Below are 19794 nucleotides of genomic sequence, written 5' to 3'. Positions count from 1 at the left end.
ATTATATAGCTCAGTCCAAGGACGTTCAACCTAATAATTTATTCAATAAATATTCCTAAGCAGCATCCGCGTCATGGGAGTGATTGTTTTCTGTCAGGATATGATAATTAACAAGACACAGAGTTCCTGTCTTGAAGGTTAAAGTCTGGTGCTGCTCTCACCATTGGTTCTTAAGAATTAATTCAGAACCACAAAGTGGATAAGGGGTTTACCACTCAAGGATGTTGCAAACTTGCTTCCAGGATGGCTGGTAAAAGCCTGGAGAAAGAGAGGTTCCATATAGAACAGACCTGCAAGGCCTGAATAAACCTGGCCGTGTAGGGGAGTGAGCCTGCTGGGTGGACACATACATCACAGGAAGCCAGGAGGCCCAGCACAGCTTTAGGTTCCATAGAGACCGGACACTCAACAAGGCCATCAGGAAATCCCTGGTGAGAGGGGACGTATGTCATTAAGTTTGGTGGTAGCTCAGGGTCCATGGTAGGAAAGGTGGTCAGATCACAGTTCTGGCTGAGGTTGGCAGTGGGGTTGAGCGTCTCCCCGTGCTCCTTCCCTTTCGCAGACATGAGATCTGCACCCACGGGCTTTCCCTGCCAATGCTACTTCCACCCCCTTTTACCTTTCGCAGGCATGACCCCCAAACTCACTTTCATGGGTACCTGTCACTCAGCATCTGCTTCCTGGAGAACACAGTGACGAGTTTCTGAACATGGTTTTCATTCCAATCCTAAATTCTTTGCTCTACTGAAGAGCTGTTTTCCCTTTTTCCTGCAGGGCTTATAAAGGCTTTTCAAAGGTCACCAAGTAGCTGCAGCAGAGGGAAAACCCAGCATTATACTCCAGGGAAGACGTCCAAAGTCAGACGACAAAGGATGCCAAAGCTAGCTGTCTTCATTCAGGGTGGGAAAAAGTGGCTTTGATCAACGTGTTTTCAGGGTCTTTGACTACTTCCTGTGAGATCTACAACCACCTTCCTGCACAAATATCTGATATTTGCAATCAACTGGAAGGCAGGAAAACAAGATGCAAGGTTTGCTGCCAAGGGAACAGGAGGAGTCTGAGATATTTATACTCCACCATCGTTTTTTTCTTCTCTCCACTACCCTTTCTTCGCTTGCTTTCTTTCTTCCTCCCTCCCTCTTTTTCTTTTTTGCCAAGGTGAGTCTTGAGCATAGGCCAAACAGATCTGTCAGAATTGTTTATTTTAGTTGGATTTAAAATACTTTATCATGAATATTCTGCAGGAGACTCCATGGAGAAGCCTCCTCTACCCAGGGCAGCTTGAGGCAGACCCTGTGGGATGAATTAAAGCACAAAACAGGATTGTTTCCCATCGATAGAGGCTTTCCCATCCCTCAGTCTGCAGTGTTCTTCCTGAGAACTCCCCTGTCACTTTTATCTGACTCTCTGACACCTTGCAGCTGGGTTGGCAGGTGTCAGTGTGTCGGCCTCTTCTCCTTCAGTAGAAGCTAAAAGAAGCTAAGTTATGCGAGGGCAGTATCTCTATCACAACTCCAAAGCACTCAGTGTGGTGGCTGCACAGTGTATGTTAAATGGTTGAGAGCCCACCAGAGCAGTGCCCGCACATAGGAAGTGATCAGGGAGGCAAACAAAGCAAATTTAAGAGGGGAAACAGGATTGTGGGAGTCAATGAGCACATTGTGCAGCAGAAGTAAAGCTGAAAGCCAGTTCTCAGGGCTAATGAAGGAGCAATGGGCCAGTAAGTGTGCATACCTTTTCAAGGAGCCTGGTGACATCTGGAGGAAAGTGTAACTTGATTGATGGCAGGATAAAGGCTTTTTTATTTGCTTGTGGTATGGGGGATTGAACCCAGGGGTGCTTTCCCACTGAAACACATCCCCAGACCTTTTGATTCCTTATTTTGGGACAGGGTTCTTGCTTTTCCCAGCTTGATCTTGAACTTGCGATCCTCCTGCCTCAGCCTCCTGCATAGCTGGGATTACAGGTGTGCACCACCTCACCCAGCCAGCCTTTTTGTTTTTTGAAGCAAAAGGGGTCTTGAATGAGACTATAGACTTGGAAGAACTCGGTAGAGCTGATGCCAGATGGAAAGATAATTATTGGTGTTTCTGTAAAAGCAGGCAGCTATGGAGTCAAGGTTACAAGTGAGTCTGACCTTGGAAGGGAAGAAGAGGACTGCATTCACTGGAAGTAGAAGGGAGACCAAAGCTGTCACATGGCCCCAGTTTTCTTGATAAAGTGGAAGCAAGAACCTCTCCTCACAATTCTAAGGGCAAGAACCTTGGGCTCATGCAGAGTAGCAAAACCATTGCAGTAAAACCTTGAGTCATTTATAGTAAAGCAGTGACTATTATTTTCCCTCTTACTGGTGATTGAACCCAGGGGTGCTTATCACTGAGCTACACCCCCAGCCTCCCCCTTTTTTTGGTAGTTGTAGATGGACAGAATGCCCTTGTTTATTTTTATGTGGTGCCAAAAATGCCAAGAAATGAATCCAGTGCCTCACATGTGCCAGGCAAGCGCTCTGCCACTGAGCTACAGCCCTAGTCCATCCCCAGCCTTTTTTGAGGCAGGATCTCATTAGGTTACTGAGGCTGACCTTGTTATCCTCCTGCCACAGTCTCCTGAGTTGCTGAGATTACAGGTATGTGCCATGGTGCCTGGCACAGAGTGACTATTGAATTAAAGAGGACTTAATTTTGTAGAGACATTGAATTATGACTTTGAATTATTGTTATGGTTTAGATATTAGGTATTCCCAAAAAGCTCATGTGTGAGTCATGGAAGAAAGTTTAGAGATGAAATGATTAGGCCAAGAGGTTCAACCTAACCAGTGTTTTAATCTCCTGATAGGGACTAACTTGGTTGTTAACTACAGGTAGGTGAAGTGTGTTGGGAGATGGGTCCCTGGGGTGTGTCTTTGGGATTTACATTTTGTCCTTGTTGAGCAGAGTTCTCTCTTTCTCTGTTTCCTAGTGCAATGTCCTGAGCCACTTTCCTCTAGTACACTCTTTATAAATTCTGCCTTGTCTTAGGCCTAGAGAAATGGAGTCAGCCAACTAAACCTGAGACCATGAGTCCCCAAATAAACTTTTCTTCCTCTAATTGTTCTTGTCATGTATTTTGGTCACAGTAGGAAAAAGGTGACTAAAACAATTACCAGTTGTTAGTAGTCAGAAGCAAACAAAACAAATGGCGGTATTATCAGTTACTGATATGCTGAGGCGTGAGGTCTTAGGACCTCTTAAGGGCCCGGAAGAACAGAACAGCTCTGAAGGCTAAAAGTCCAGGAGACGGCAGGGCTCTGCTCACCATGAAGGCCCGAGGGGAGCCCGTCCTTGCCTCTTCTAGCTTCTGGTGTTTGCTGTCAGCCCGGGATCCCTTAGCTTGCAGATGCTCCACGACAGAAAACACAGTTACCATTTCCCAGTGTATTTTCACATTGATTTTCTTTTGTATTTCTGTCTCCACACAATTCCCCCTTTTAAATACAAATAGGAATAGGGCTGACTCTACTGTTCTCATTTTGATTTGAGTACCTCAAGAAAACACCTATTTCCAACTAACACCAGCTTCTAAGATACTAGGGCTTTAACATATTTTCTTAGGGGACACAATTAGATCCCTATTGAGTAGAAGCAAGGATGTAGGTGGGATGGCTGACCACGGGGACTGGGCTGGGATAGAGACAAGTAGGGTCTGAATTCTGGAGATCAAGGATTTGAGTGACAGGTAAAGGTTTATAGGTGGGAATAACAGGACAAGCTGGTTCAGCAGGAGTCATAGTACGAGACTGGAGAATGGGGCTTCTGGGTCTAAGACTGTAAATCAGTGCTATGATGCCGAAGATCTGATGGTGACTCTGGCAGGTCAGCTAGTGGGAAGGTAACAGGGTACTCAGAGCTGTTTCTCCATTTCATGGAAGAATACAGAGAGAATGTCAGAGAAAGCCTCAGAGGACAGTTGTACTTGGAAATCACAGTCATTAAGGAAGGTGGAAGAGTATCCACATCTTAGGAGATGGGGGCGTGGGGAGAGGGTAGATGAGTTGGAAGCGAAGGACTTCAAGAGGCCCTGGGAGAGAGAGTATGGAAGGACTCCTGAGGAGCAGGAGCATGTAAGAGCCTGCTGGGGGCAGAAGGGCCTCTCCTGGAGAAGACTGGAAGTGAAGTACAAATAGGGACAGAAGGGAAGGAAAAGTGAAGGCATAATTAGGAGCCAAAGTGTTAACCAGCTGCTTCACGCATAAAAGTCACTCATGGAGCAAAAGTTAACTGTTGAGTATCTTGAATCTCCATCTTGAGATGAGGAATAGCTGAAAAAGACTTGCCCTTGGCAAACCAATATCGTTGTGACCTTCTACTAAGCAGGAGTCAGCACAGCTAGACTGTAGGGCCCGTGCTGGGTGACTACTGTACACATGGAGGATATGCCAGGAGGGGCAGCGGCAGCCCCATCTCAGGGGAGGGGCTTAGTTTAATTTTTTTCTTCATGACATGGGGATGATGGTAACGCCTAGTAGGGTTGCTTGAGGTGTTGGCACATATTTAGTGATCCTGAATGAAGATTTTTTTAGAGATGTCACAGTTCTACATAGTAGGGCTGAGAATGTGTTGTTCAAAATCACAGTAACAATACTGCGAAGACTTCTCCTCTCCCCGAAAGATAAATGTTCTGGAATTATTTCATTTTATTCTTTATTTTCATAGTTTCTTGATAAATGAGCACAATCCTCAAGAAAAATACACCATTGACCTTAAAGGCAACATTACGTAGCAAGCAAAAGCTGTCCCCTGACCCCTTCACAGAGGAGAAAACTTCAAGAAGGGATTTTCCATCTTCTGACAGTTTCATAATTCTGCATATCATCTGTGCACTTCAGGACCCAACCCATCTCTCATTTTCTCCAACTTCTTTAACCAAAAAATGTGTGTGGGTATGTGTGTTGTGTGTGCATGCACACACAAAAGGCTCTTTCTACCTCTTTGAAAACGGAGCTAGACAATGCTTTGGAAAAATTACCCCAATGTGATGAAGCCATGCTGAGAAGGCTTCACAACTAGGGCTAGGTTTCTCCTCAAAGGCTTTTACATTCTCAAAATGTTACCATCAGTGTCTAAAATTTAAATCCAGCAGAGTCATGGTCCTGAGTACACTCCTGTCCTGAACTTTTCCCAGAGCAGAATCATATGGGCAAGACGAAGGGCGGGGGGGGGGGGGGGGTGTGTGGAGAGAAGGAGGAGTGGAATAGTGAGCACCTATGGTCAGTTCACAGAGAGGGTAGTGAGGGCTGAGGTCTTAGGACCTGCTGTTCACCTTGGCCTGATGTGCCTGGGCAGAGGACAGGGAGCCCTGGCTGTTTAGCCACAGTGCCCACCCCAGCTCCCTCACTATGTACTGCCAACCTTCCATGCTCACAAAGGATCCCTGCACCATCAAGAGCCTCAAAAGTCCCTTTTAAGGTATTTAGCTGATGGCTTCAGCCCAACCACTTGCCACTTTCCGAGTTCCTCAGCCCTTCTTGGTTTCTGGCTGGGCAGTCACAGTGTCTTGATACGTAGCACATCATGGCTTTTGGGTCACCTGAAACTTGATTTGAGAAGCCAGCTGGTGGAGGCTGGGGACCTGCCCTGTCCCTGGTGAGTGCTGTGGCAGCCTAGGGAGGTCCTCATGCAGGGCTAGCCTGGGGCCTGTTAAGCTGCTCCCTTTGCGGCTTTCCGGGCCTGGTGCTCCTGTTTCGCTCTCTCCCTCTGCTCCTGCTCCCTCTGAATCAACTGCATCATATCCCGATGCCACTGCTGCAGCTTCTGCTCATAGGTGGCGAGGTCCTCTGCCTCACAGGTGGGGAGCTCTTCCTTGACAAGCTGCGTGGTCAGAGTCAAAAGGCTTTTTGACTCAATTCGGCCCAGAGTCTGAAGCTTGGACTGTGAGGCCTGTTGGAAACAAGAGGGGTGGGGGCAGGTGGGACAGGAAGAGAAGCCATTAAGTCACTTGTAAAGCCACATACTCTGCTTACAGGGAAGGGCCTCGGTTGGGAAGCTGTCTCGCTGCCTTTCATCTAGGCACTGCTAGCTTTCTGCCATTTTATTTTTTTAGCTCAGCAGTTTTGCTAAGATTCACCACATGTGATTTCTCCCCCTTGACTCCCATGAGGTAAAGCGGAACTCCACCTGCTGACTCCCTGTTGTTTCTTATTATAAACCAGAAAGACAGCATGGATAGAACACATCTACATTTCCACTCTGACCTACTCCAAACCAAGCAGCAAACTCCAAGCACCAGGATTCTAGGATGCAAACAAAATGGCTGAGATAGCTGATAAACTAGAGCAAGTGCACCCATACATACAAGTCCGTTTTTGCCTTACTAGCGTTCCTTTTAACAGACTGAAATCATTTTGATGGCTTCTCACTAATGGTGGCCTCTCGCTAATGGCATACTAAACAGGCCCCATGAGGGCTTCCAACTGCTGTGCCCTCCTGCAGGTCAGCCTCATATCCTCCCTGCTTACAGCTCCATCTGAAATGGCACTTGGTTTGGTCAGTGCTGTGTTCCTGGAGAAGCACTGAAAACATTAGTTTACTTAAATGCTTCAAGATAAAGTTCATCAGACAGCACCACTTATGGCCCCAGCTGCAGCTTATACCACATATCTCCGTGTTCTAAAAACCAGTAAATGAAGTAAAGTGGTGCCTCAGAGCTATTAGCTGACAAACATTTGTCTTTTGTTTTGATTTTTGTAAAATACATCTGCAGAAGAGTAAAGGTTAAGAACTTTAAGTAGATAGAAGTTTCTACCCTCTAAGATGAAATATATACAAAACCAGAGTAGAAGTTATAACAGGTGGGGTGGTAATCCCAGTGGCTCAGGAGGCTGAGGCAGGAGGATCGCAAGTTTGAGGCAAGCCTCTGCAATTCAGCGAGCCTCTAAGCAACTTAGTGAGACCCTGTCTCAAAATAAAAAATAAAAAGGGCTGGGGATGTGGCTCAGTGCTAAAAGTGTCCCTGGATTCAATCCCCAGTACCAAGCAAGAGAGAGAGAGAGAGAGAGAGAGAGAGAGAGAGGGAGAAAACAGAAAGAGGTTATAATTTTTAATAGCATATCAACCTTGGTCAATGTGTATGCGGTGAATGAAAACTGGGGAGCCAAAGATGGGTATGTAAATTCTCAACCTAGTTCTCTGTATATCTTGGGAACATTAGTTAACCTTTCTTTCTCAGTTTCAATTACAAAGAAGAAAAGTTGTACAATGATCTTACTGAAGTATTGGGAGAAAGAATTGCTTAAAATACCATAGAATTCCCCTTCTAACACGAGAAAAGAGGTTTTCCATAGCTGATTTGATGTAATTATGAATATATTTAAATATAATAACCTAGTAAAGTTTACATCTATCTGCTACAAAATCACCAATAGGTCAGCTGGCATCAGATGGGCAGGTTTTCTGTTCTGTGTATAGGTTTCCCATTCAGGCAGCACTTTTTCCTCTTTGCACTAAACGAATGAGAAACAAAGCAAGGAGTAGGCCGAGGGTTTTAACACTGAACATGGTTCTTTTTCTCAGATGCTGATCACAGAACAGTTAGGGATGTACAGTTAAAAGCTACCAAAGACAGTTTGAGAGTTCGGGTTGTTTTGTAAAGAAACAGGGAAAACCTGTTTACCAGGCCACGTAGCATAGAAGAGCATTTCTAATGTTTTAGAGAATAGCATGAAGCTGCCAAAGCTGAGCAACAAAAGATGCCTACATCCTACCACTTCTTGTTTAATGTGGCTTTGTGAGTTTCTGATCAGGCACACTCAGGGCAATATGGAGAAGTGACCCGATACTTTCCACCAGGGGCAGGAGTCGGGATATTGTCAAGAGGAGATGAGCCATTATCCACCCACCAGGCACATATCAGGGGTGAGTGGGTAATGACAACTGCCTTAGTGAACAAAAACTATCACCAATTAGCTTAAGTACAAAAAGAAGCATAAAAATTCCACTAGCTTCTTTTAAGACCACTTTCTGTGCAAAGCAATACAAATGCTATTTTTTAATGTCATTTTTTCCTGCCTTTGTGTGTGACATTGATGCATGAAGATTACTTGTCCATCACCACAGCAGAGGAACATGCTTTATGCACAACAGAGAGAGACTCAATTTCTGCTCTGATTCACCTTAAATCGTTCCAGGTATCGGGGCAGCTTGGATTGTTCTGGTTCCTCTATGTCTAGCAGCTCCACCAGGTTTTCGGAGCCCTGGTTGTTGTCACTTTCTTGGGACTGTTTCTCAGAAGTTTCTTCAGCTGGGGAAGTCAGCGTGTGCAGCACTCCTCCTAGCACATCAAGCTGTGGAGCAGAGAGAGGGTCAGGGACTATATGTGCATCATGTGGTCTTGGCAGCAAATTGTGAAGAGAGGCTGAAGATGGTGGAAGAAAGGGAAAAAGGGAATCTAAAAAGCTGCTAAGTTTTCTTTATGAAATTGTAGAAAATAGCAAGGGCTACAGCTCAGAGGTAGAGCACTTGCCTAGCATGCTTGAGGATCTGGGTTCCACCCCCAGCACTGACAACAACAAAACAAAAAGAAGGAATATAAATGATTGTATTTTTGCACATTAGAAACACCCTCTCAGATGGCATGGAAAACTCCGTACAAAGCAAATGGTACAAATAAACAAGCTACGGATTATTTGTATAGGTGAATCAGCACCATGGCATTCAAGTCTGCTTTCAATTAGCAAGGCAGGAAACCGGGAATTATGCTTGATGGCCGTTAAAGTACCTCCCCTTCCCATGTCTTTCTTTGGAATCTGTTTAGAATTGGGACAAAGGGAAAGAAAGACCACCACAAACCACAGCCAACAAAAGGCCAGTGTGAATGCATGGTAGAGCTGCTGGGTATAGGCGAGGGCCTCTCTCAGAGAAAGACTTCAGCTCACAGAGTATCTATAAATTAGGGATCAGTCTGATCTACATAAGCCGCTGGCAAAGGCCAGAGATACATCCATGAAATTCATTTTAATGAGGTGATTTCTGTGACTTAAGTAGTAAGTTAATTAAAAAACAGAGTTTCTTTTTGTTTCGATCCCTCTCCCCTTTGCTTCCACTGTGGGGTTTAGCTCCCTTGACCCACAGAGGGCCTAGTCGTCAGAGATGGGATGGAAACAACAGCGAGGCGGGCATAAGCACCTACTTGCACACTGATTAATTTTGTCCATATCACATTAGACCAAGACCCCCAAATGACTTCAAGTCCTTTTACTACTTGAAGCACAATGCCCAAACTGGAAATATAGCATATTCTTGCCAACATGTGAATCAGACTCATCTTAAGTTAGATTATTGATTCAGATACGAAAGAATATTTCCCTGGCAAGGTTTTTATGTATAATTTTGTGTCTTCAAACACTAGTACTGACTACAGCAGGCTTAAAATGCATATTTAGAAATGTGTATCTTTTGTTATAAACACTGGTAAAGAACATATGATTTGCTACACATTAGTATAAGGTGACAGTAAAGGCACTGGACCTATGTGTCTCATGACTGAAATGAAGTAGTGGGCCTCAGTGGACAGGGTAAGGACAAAATACCTGACACTTCACTCTGGTAATGAGGCCTCACTGGCTAGAAAGGCTGCTTGGAGAGAGTGGACACCATGGCTCCCTGTGGGGTGCAAGGCTTATTGTGCTTTCTAGAGTCTGAGCTAAGTCTAGTGACTTCATAGTGACAAGGGTGTTATGAGAGATGAGCTTTGGAGCTGGTGGGAGGACAGTGTTCAAGATCAGGCAATGCAAACAGCTTAGAACTTAAAAAAAAAAAATGTGACCCAGATCTCAGCAGTGCACACCTTGATCACACAATGGCTTAATGGAAGGAAAAGATCATGCCATCTCTGACACTCATTTCTTTTCTTCTTCTTTTTTTTTTGTACTGGGGATTGAGCCCAGGGCTCTATTTTCAGTCCTTTTCATTTTAAAACAGGGTCTTGGTAAGTTGATGAGGTTGGCTTTGAACTTGCAATCTCCTGTCTCAGCCTCCTGAGTTGCTGGGATTATAGATGTGTGCCCCAGATTCATTTCTTGAGGGCTCTTATAGGGGAAAAATGCCTCTGTAATTTCTCAGGACTACGTGAGGGTAAAGAAATACTAGAAATATTTAACATGCGATCTTACCCTCTCTTAAGCTCCCACTGAGATTTTTTTGGGGAGTGGAGTTGAGGGAAGTTAGTAGGGTAGGCAATATTTTACTAAATTTAGCTTGAGTTTCAGGGAGGGGAATAGTTTTCCTCTTGGGCAATAAAAGCTATAAATCAACATTAATCTTATAATGCTTTTTGTTGGTAGCATTGAAAATATTTGTGTTTATTCTTTCCTTTTAACTGAATAAGTACATAAATATAAAAGTAGGGGTAGGGGAAAAAACAAAACAAAAATCAAAGCTCAACTTATCATGAGTCACAAAGATGTCTGAATCTCAGTGAGTATGTTCTCAGGGCTGAAGAACATACCGCTTCTCGACACAGCTTTCCGTCTTCTGGGGAAGAGGCCACCTTCTCCATCACTTGAAGGGCTCTGTCAAGGTAGCCTGGTTTCCACATCAGAGGCATGTTGTAGTACACAGCTCGTAGCCCATGCTGCAATTCCACCTTCCCTGTGGCCAAGAAAGGACAAGGAAAAAGGCTCAGCATGTCTTCCCACTCTGTCTGAGACTGAGAACTTGTAGGTGCTAGTGAATATTTGCCTTGCCGTTCTAGAAAAACAGAAGGATCATTTCAAATCTGCACCGAGAGCCTTACCTCATCCAGTGACCCGGTGATATTTCAGATAGATGATAAAGAATGTAGCAGGACTCACCTTCACAAATTTAATACAAAATTGTGTGAACCTGTTTTTCTTCTTTTTCATTTGGGCTGGTGGAGTATGAACTTGCATGAATTATGGGGCTGAGGAAAATCTTAATACTGAAATATCTGCCTCTGAGCAGGGCTACCCTTAAAACGTAAGTCAACGGAAATGCTATTTTTATTTTAAGACCAAAATCTTCATTAGAAAAAGAAATTTCCCCAACTTTCCTACAGTGACAACTTTGTCAACAGCTGACAACTTTCTCTTGCCAGGAAATGTGCGACATTTTTCAAAAAGTGCCAAAACACCCAATTGACTATTTATATGGAGGGGAAAAATCTAATTTTCCCCTTTACTTTAGGTGAGGGTCATCAATTCTGAAATCATAGAGTACTGGGGATCCTTTTGGATCTTAGGACATAAAATTCCCCTTGGAACCTCACACCATCAAAACTGGGGCTGAAGATGTGGATGTGGACAACAGGGTCTTTAGCAGTGAGAGGGGCTATCTATACTGCAGAGCAGAAAACCTCTCTACACTAATGACCAGTCACCTTGAACTGCCAGGCCTTAAATCCACCTTCATTTATCTTTCCCAGGAAGGAGGATTTGGGAAAGCTATAGCAGGATACAAATAGACAAAGCTTATCAGGTGACAGCTAATATTAGATCTTTAAGGTGCTTGGGGCTAGAGGGCGGCAACATTCTGGGCCACTGCTTCTTCCAGCAGGGTTGAGCAGGCTGCACAGCACACGATCAGTGAGAGCAAAGAGCTTTGATCTGATGGCTGCCAGTTATGATGCACCAAGGCCTCTGCTCGAGAACAAAAACAAAGTACGTTTTCTTAGTTCTGCCAACTTCCTGAGAAATCCACACAGTGTAGTCATCCTGAATGCTAATCTGAACACAAAGGAAAACACATGTAAATCAATACCAAAAGTAGGTGGTAAATAAGGAAAAAACTGTTTAAAAGAGTGGCCAACCCTTAATAATTTGATAGCCAGTCTGATAAATTAGGAACTACCTCTTTCTCAGTTTATGTTAGAATCAGCATCCAAGAATGCCACACTATGTTTTGTTGGCAAAGATCAACTTCCAAAGCAGTCAAACTGGGGCTGGGGTTGTGGCTCAGTGGCCCAGAGCTCGCCTAGCATCTCTGAGGCACTGTGTTCGATCCTAAACACAACATAAAAATAAATAAATAAATAAATAAATAAATAAATAAAATAAAGTTATATAAAAAAAGTAGTCAAACTGCTATCAAGGGAAAGGGGTTTCCTGGAGGCCTAACTACTTAAGAGAGAACGGAAGGGTGATGAACTAACAAGCATTTAATAATCTCTATAAACCAGGACACATTTAAATTGAATGCTATTTGTCCAGATTCTACACAACCAGGACTGCTGAGGCCAATCCTCTCAACCTTCTGATTTTCAATGCAACCAGGGGTCCAAATGCCAACTGCTATCTCACCGTACTCTACAATCACACTGTACCAGTGGGCAGCTCTCTGCTTCTCCCAAAGGGCTAAGAGTTATACTTTCTGAGTTTCTCTTCCCTCATCTGAAAACAAAACCAAAGACAGTTCAACCCCAACTCTTAATTTCTTTCCTCCTGGACTTCATGGCTGAAGAGACAGGAAGAGCTCTTTTAATACGGGGGGAAGATTCTATTGGTTGGCTCTCCCTACAGGGTGCCAGAGCTTGTGCCCCTCAGTGGTAGAGGCCCTGGGTTTGATCCCCAGTATTGCAAACAGAAAAGGAAAAAGAAAAATAGAATGAATAAGAACTTCCCTTTCTATTCCCCTCCCTCATGGTGATTAACCAAATATTACCTACAGCCTCCAGAACCAGTTCTGACCTTATGTCATAACTGTAAGGCTATGGAGACCTTCTACTTTTATGTCTAAAAATGAAGGTTATGTTGGGCACAGTGGTGCATACCTGTAATTCCAGTGGCTCAGGAGGCTGAAGCAGGAGGATCACAGTTTGAGGCCAGCCTCAGCAACTTATTGGGGCCCTAATCAACTTAGTGAGACCCTACCTTAACATAAAAAACAAAAAGGACTGGGAATGTAGCTCAGTGGTAAAGTACCTCTGGGTTCAATCCTTAGTACCAAAAAATAAAAATAAGTAAATAAATAAATAAATAGATGAATTTTAAAAAAATGAAGGTTATAGTAAGAATTCTACTAGTAAGTTCAAATCAAATTAAAATTTTACTATGAAATACAAGAATGTACCAAGTGTATCCATGAAGAATAATATACATAAGCTTACCAAGAAGTGCATAGCCATACAACTGGGAACTCAAACCCACTGAGTTCTTTTGTTTTAGGCCTGGAAGTAATAGGGATGCACCAAAGTTCCTCTCTTCTTCCCACTGCAATAGAATATACCAGATCATGGTCCATGCAAGCACTGAACATTTTTTCAAAAATGTGACTTTTGATGAAATGGAGGAAAAACATGTTATCACATTAGATAAATATCACAAAATAAGAAAGTTATAAATATTTGTAAATAAAAGCTATGTATGTTTAAAGAAAACTACAGACCAGAAGTAACCTATACGTTGACAGATTTTTGAGCAGCAAAATTAATGAGTAACTTTGATTTTCTTCTTTGTATTCTTCATTATTCTCCAATTTTTTTAGCAATGAATAAGAGTTCCTTTTACAACCAGAATAGCAAAATAAAACAAAAATAAAGAGTTCACTCTGGAGTTCACATTGCCTTGAGGCCATCAAGGAAGATTCCACAAGCTGTCACTCAAGGGGCTGTGGCACCATGAGCAAGCTTTTCACTTTTAAACAACTCAGCAATATGACTTCTCCTTCACAATGTTAAAATAAATAACACTCTTCAGTCGCCTTTAGATAGATTTGTGCCTCTTAAAAACAAATTAGGCAATCAGAAACACTTAGTTATTGTTTCTTTCAACCCAGGGTGCAAAATTATACTTCAATAAAACTGAAGCCTTTTGAGACATGGGGACATAAAGTGGGGGCAAAATCACAAGTGTTGCTACGCCTTTCAGACACTAATAATAGCAGTGGTGGGGACTCCCTGGAAACACAGGCCAAGGAGAACCTTGGCAGCTCCGGAGACAATGGGAGCTGTGACCTCAGTGCCATGAGCACACACTGGCTAGACCTGCAACCTTCGCCCAGCTTTGAAACACAGAGGTCCAGCTGCCCTGCAGGAGCATCTGAGCTCAGGGAGGAAGCAAAGAATGATCAAGGTCCACAGGCTGCAGCTACCACCAGGTATGAATGAGATGGCTCAGGTGTTCACAGGTGCCCAAACTTCTGGACTGTGAACAGCCTTCATGCAACACAAATGCCAGTTCTTGAGGTTTCCTAAACCTTTGAAAACAGCAGAAACCTTGGTAGAAAAGCACTACCATCCTCAGGTCCTTCAGCAGCAGAGAAGTAAAAGAGTTGATAATTAAGGATCAGGTCATTTTATTCCCCCAAACTATTCTAACCCAGGAAGTTTGATTATCCCCACATGCCCGGCTTGCTTGAACATCCCCCATCCCCAAGGGAAAAACAGGAGCTGCAGTATCAGTACAATAGGGGCTGAAGCCAAAGGAGCACTGAAGCACATGACAGCTATCCTTGATGGGCTAGGGATCAGGCAGGTGGGAACGGTGACTGGGACAGGGATATAGGTTGAGCATCCCTAATCTGAAAATATGCAAAGCTCCAAAACCCAAAACATTTTGAGTGCCAACATGACACCACAGGTGGAAAATTCACCACCATGAAACTTTGTTTTATGCATAAAGTTACTCAAAATATTGTATAAAATAGCCTTCAGGCTCTAAGTAAAGGTGTATATGAAATATAAATGAAGTCTGCATTTAGACTTGGGTCCCATCCCCAAAGTACCTTATTATGTATGTTCAAATATTCTAAAATCTGAAAAAAAGTGAAATTTTTCTAGGCTCAAGTATTTTGAATAAGGAATATCCAATCCATATGGTGGATTAATTCAGGTGCTATTTTACTAGCGGCCTCAAGGTTTTCCCATTTTATGCTTCTGTCTCTCCTATTAATACGAAGCACATCCTCACTGCCCTCCCCCCACCCACTTCACAGTGAGACATCACAGAGGAGTTGCCTACATGTCTCCTTTCCGTACCTCTAAATCACTTCCTAATCCATTTCAATTTGGGTTCTTGCTCCATATCTGCATGAATACAAAGGTTATAATTTAATGTCTTTATGTCACTAAATTCAATAATTTTTTTTTGCACTAGGAATTGAACTCAGTGTCTTCTTACCAATGGGCTGCATCCCCAGTCTTTTTAATTTTATTTTAAGACAGGGTCTTGCTAAATTTTCCAGGTTGGCCTAGACCTTGGATTCTTCTGCCTCAACCTCCCAAGTCTATGGGATTACAGGTGTGCAACTGCAAGAATACTTCGTACTTCAATGAAATATTTTTATTCCTCATCTTACCCTTCCCTCTCAGAAGCACTCTACATTGTAGATCACTCTCTTCCTATGGATTTTATGGTCTAACACATTCCTGATTTCTCTTCTTATCTTAATTTTTAATTGGCACATGGTATTCGTATATATTTATGGGGTAGAGCACAATAATCAGATAAATGCATACAACATTGATTTTCCTTCCTTTTACGTGATAGATCATTTGAAAATATATGGATGTATAATTAATCATCAAAACTGTACCTACAGTTCACATCTTTCCATTAAGCCTCCAATTTCCCTCATGAAATCTCTTAGCTGTTTCAAAAGCATCTCAAATTGCAAGATGTTCACAGCCTCATAAAATCTGGTCTTGCCTGGTGCAGTGGTGCACGCCTGTAATCACAGTGGCGTGAGAGGCTGAGACAGGAGGATTGTAAGTTCAAAGCCAGCCCCAGCAAAAAAGCGAGGTGCTAAGCAACTCAGTGAGACCCTGTCTCTAAATAAATACAATATAAAATAGGGCTGGGATGTGGCTCAGTGGTTGAGTGTCCTTGAGTTCAATCCCCAGTATCCAAAACCAAAAACAAACAAAAACTTTTTCTAAAGTTCCCTTGGCAAACATGGTGTTCATTCTGTCCAGATGACACAGAAACTGAAGAGAAAATAACTGACCTCTGCCTCCCCTGCCTCCACATCTAGCTCCTCTCCTGTTATTTACCTCCCAAATATGTCCAGTGGGCACTGACTCCACGGCCCCCTCATTGCTACATGACCATTATCTGTTGTTCAGTCTGCATGGGAGTCTCTCAGCTGGCCTGACCATAGTCAGCTTTGTCCTGCTCTTACTCACAGTATAGACAGAAGGATCTTTTCAAACACAAATTTGATTAGTTACTTTCTGTGCTCAAAATTTTTCAATGGCTCCTCACTATTTTTAGGATAAAAACAAAACGGCCCACCATGGCCTATGTCCTCCAACTTTATCTCACTGTGTCCTCCCTCCACTCTTTCATCTTCCTTCAGCCGCTTTCTTCTCACCATGTTCTTCCTGCCACAGGGCCTTGGAACATGTTATTTCCTCTTTTTGGACTGTTCTCTCCCTCCTCAGTGTTAATTCCCACTTATCCTTCACATGTTAACCTAAGAACTATCTCCTTAAGGAAACCCTTCCTAACCAATTTAAGTTTAAAATATAAAGAAAACTCCCTACAAGATAGGCCTTTCATAGGCTTCTTCATAGTTGTTTATTATGGTCATATTTTTATATTTGCATGTTTATTTTGTTTCATTTTGTTTTAAAATACTAGACTGGAAGCAGAAAATTTTTGCTCACCTTTGTATAACTGGTACTTGGTAATGTATGGAATGAATAGATGCTCAATATATATTTAATGAATTAATAATGAATGGGGTGTATGTCATATGCTGTGACACTCATCTAAATAAGATATAACATACAATCAATTCTTTACAATAGGAGTTGGACTAGATCACCTTTTCAGTTCCTACCCCTAACAAGATGTTTTGATGTTACATTCGATGTTAAGAGCAGACAATAGAGCCACAGTGCCTGGCTTCATACTGGGTGGCTGCATCACCTACCAGCTGGGTAGTTACTCTATAACACCTTATGGCCCAGTCTTCTTATCTGCATATAGTGAAGATGAGAGGCACTAATACATTTAAAACACCAAGCACACAGTCTGGTGTGTAAAATAAGTACTACTTAAATACCAGTTATTGTTATTTCTAAGGATAAGAACAAACAATGACTAAAACCCTAACTTAAGAGCAAAGACCAAAAGCTTGACATTCTGAAGTTTCCAGAATACAACTGGCCTAGAACAACTTTAGAAAAATAGTGACACAGATCAAGTGGCATTTAATTCCCTAGGTTGTAGTCAAAGGTAGCTGCCCACCTGCTTCCTTGATAGTCCATGTCCAGCTCTTATCAATGACCCATTTCTGAATGTCTGAAGTCATTCTACATAGATTAAGTTTCCTACTATTCACAAGGGGATACGGATGTAGCTAAGTGAAAGAGTGCTTGCCTGACATATAAGAGGCCCCAGGTTTGATTCCCCAGCACTGCAAAAAACAAAACAAAAAATAAAAACAAAAAAAATTCTAAAACAAACAAACAAAAAAACCCAACCAAACCCTCCAAAACATTCAGTTCCATTTTGTTAAAAACCAGTAACTAGAAGGTACAGAAATAAACAACTTTTTTCTGATTGTGCAAGGTCACATCAGATACCTTTTCCTAGACTTCCTCTAGGTAAGAAACCACCACTTGCTCTTTCCTAAAGCTTTAGGTACCACTTTAGTGCAGATTACTTACACTGAAGTCTGTCTTCTTTTCCAGACAGTGGTATAAAACATACAGGGAGAGAAGCTGGGTGGAAGGCACTTCAAAGGCTTCTTGCATCATGATCTCAAAAACCACAGATAAAGCATCTGGGTAAGAAGATAAAAGTGAAAATAAGTTGTAGTAACATCACCAAATCTCTAACAATAAATACTCTTAAAAAGTGGAGAATAGAGCTGGGTGTGGGGGTGCATGCCTGTAATCCTAGCAACTGGGAAGGCTGAGGCAGGAAGGTCCCAAGTTGAAGGCCAGTGTTGGCAACATAGTGAGACTCTTAGCAAATCAGTGAGATCTTGTCTCAAAATTAAAATAATAAAAAAGGGCTGGGTATGCAGTGCCATGGCAAAGCACCCCTGGGAAAATAGGTTTTTCTCAAGCCTTTAACTTCTATTATACATACTGTACAATATGAAATCAGGTGCTACTACATCAACATGTTCCAGGACACTGAATAAACCACTTCATTTCTCTTGGCTCCCAGTATCATCTTTGTAATGATAAAATGCTATTTGCCCTAAATGCTTTAAGAGATCTGTTGACAATCTACCAAGATAGTACATAAGAAAATGCCTTGAAAATTGTGAGGCAGAATTAAGCACTGAGGCATACAGAAAGGAGATGCATCTATTTTCAAGGTCACCCCTGACAAGCAGGGCAGAGAAGCTGGGCTCCTAGCACCATTCTCTGCACTGGTACCTTTCCAGTGAGGCAGAAGTAGACAAATGCCAGAGGAAATCCCAATCCCAAGTGTCATTTCAAAGACAACAGAAAACTGATCAGTATAAAAGGGGACAGTAAGATCCAGTTTTAAAAGACTTGAAAGAAGGGAAAGGAAAATGCTCATTCATAAATTATAAGCCCCTGAGTATAACATACAACATATTTGTTTTCACATGCAAGCTGGTCATAGGAGAGCAGGCCTTGAGCAATTCTTATTTTCCCTTGATATTCTACAACAGATAGAAGCTAAGAAAACCAGTTTCAAGTAATTTCCATTCCTCAGTTATTTGTTGTTAAAATACAGAATGCTAATATTGGTTTAAAATATAATGTCTGCACACATCACAAGTACAGTAACTATTTTCAACTGAGTTAATCTGTTGCTTTTGTATATACTCATAATTATCAAAGTTAGCATGATTTGCAGCTGCTTCTGGCCAGTTGCACATTGTCAGGGTTCTAAAGGAGGCCACAGACATGAATATCTATATTCTTTTTGCAAATGGGGAAACTGAGATAGGCAGGCAAACCAGGAAGTCATCTAGTGTGAGTCTAGTAAAATAAGAACTTGGAAGAGATTTTCTTTTAAATAAACAAACTAATAATATTTTAGAACCCAAGGCCAAAAATCTGTTTAAAAAAAAAAATCCAAGTTCGGCCAACTGTTCCTTACAGAATTCAAAATTACACATGCATATTAAATCAAATTTACTTTATCCTTTATTTATATTCTGCATTTCAAAAAGCTTAGATAGTAAAATTAGATAAACCTGTATAATTAACATTTCCTCTGTAGTCATTTATGTATTTTATATTTCCTATCCTAGATGAGTGAGGATCCCAGCTACTTGGAAAGCTGAAGCAGGAGAATAGCAAGTTCAAGGTTAGCCTAGGCAATTTAGCAAGCCCTGTCACAAAAACAAAACTAAAAAAGAAGGTTTAGAAATGTAGCTCAGAGGTAGAATGCTCCTGGATTCAATCCCCAGTACTGAAAAAATATATTTCCTATTCTAACAACCATTAAAAAAAGGGGACAATATTAAACTTTTTTGCCTAAATGACAATATTTACATGAAAATTTTCTGACTAAAAGAATGATGTAAAGAGATGTCATTAAGAAACTAAAAAGTGGAAAGTGCCTGCATTTATATATTTCCCTTTAGAAGCTGAAAGCCCTATAATAAATAACTGAATCTGGGTTTGGTTTCCTACCTTTGTAATTTTCTTTCTTTATGAAAGAATCCATCAGTAAATTGAATGTAAAGTTATCTGGAAAAATTCCGTATTGAACCTGTAATATAAATGAAAATAAAGGTGAAAAAAAGAAAAACACATCCCAATTTAATGCAGTCTGTAATAAATGCCTATGTATTATTCAGGATAAAACGTGTCACCATTAGCTTTAAACCTTATGACGATCATTTTACAGCATCTGCTGACAGTGAA

General features: G+C 41.9%; 1 protein-coding gene across 2 annotated transcripts in view; it reads right to left on the bottom strand.

The window, feature by feature from the left end:
- Positions 1-4654: 4654 nt before the first annotated feature.
- Mrps27 (mitochondrial ribosomal protein S27) overlaps positions 4655-19794 on the bottom strand; it is a 90351-nt gene continuing 75211 nt past the window's right edge. For both annotated transcript variants that reach the window (XM_046427331.2, XM_046427337.2), the window contains exons 6-11: positions 19561-19639; positions 17602-17717; positions 13096-13198; positions 10480-10622; positions 8147-8317; positions 4655-5915 (exon numbers count right to left, since the gene is read on the bottom strand). In XM_046427331.2, the coding sequence (XP_046283287.1) occupies positions 5676-5915; positions 8147-8317; positions 10480-10622; positions 13096-13198; positions 17602-17717; positions 19561-19639 (852 nt within the window). In that variant the 3' untranslated portion in view covers positions 4655-5675. The remainder of the gene's footprint in view (positions 5916-8146; positions 8318-10479; positions 10623-13095; positions 13199-17601; positions 17718-19560; positions 19640-19794) is intronic.

Source organism: Marmota monax, unplaced genomic scaffold (assembly GCF_021218885.2).
Source record: "Marmota monax isolate L192 unplaced genomic scaffold, Marmota_monax_Labrador192_F-V1.1 WCK01_AAM20220418_F8-fsc00018, whole genome shotgun sequence".
NCBI lineage: Eukaryota > Metazoa > Chordata > Mammalia > Rodentia > Sciuridae > Marmota > Marmota monax.
Note: the sequence above shows the minus strand (reverse complement) of the source record. Positions and strands in the feature narration are given on the sequence as shown.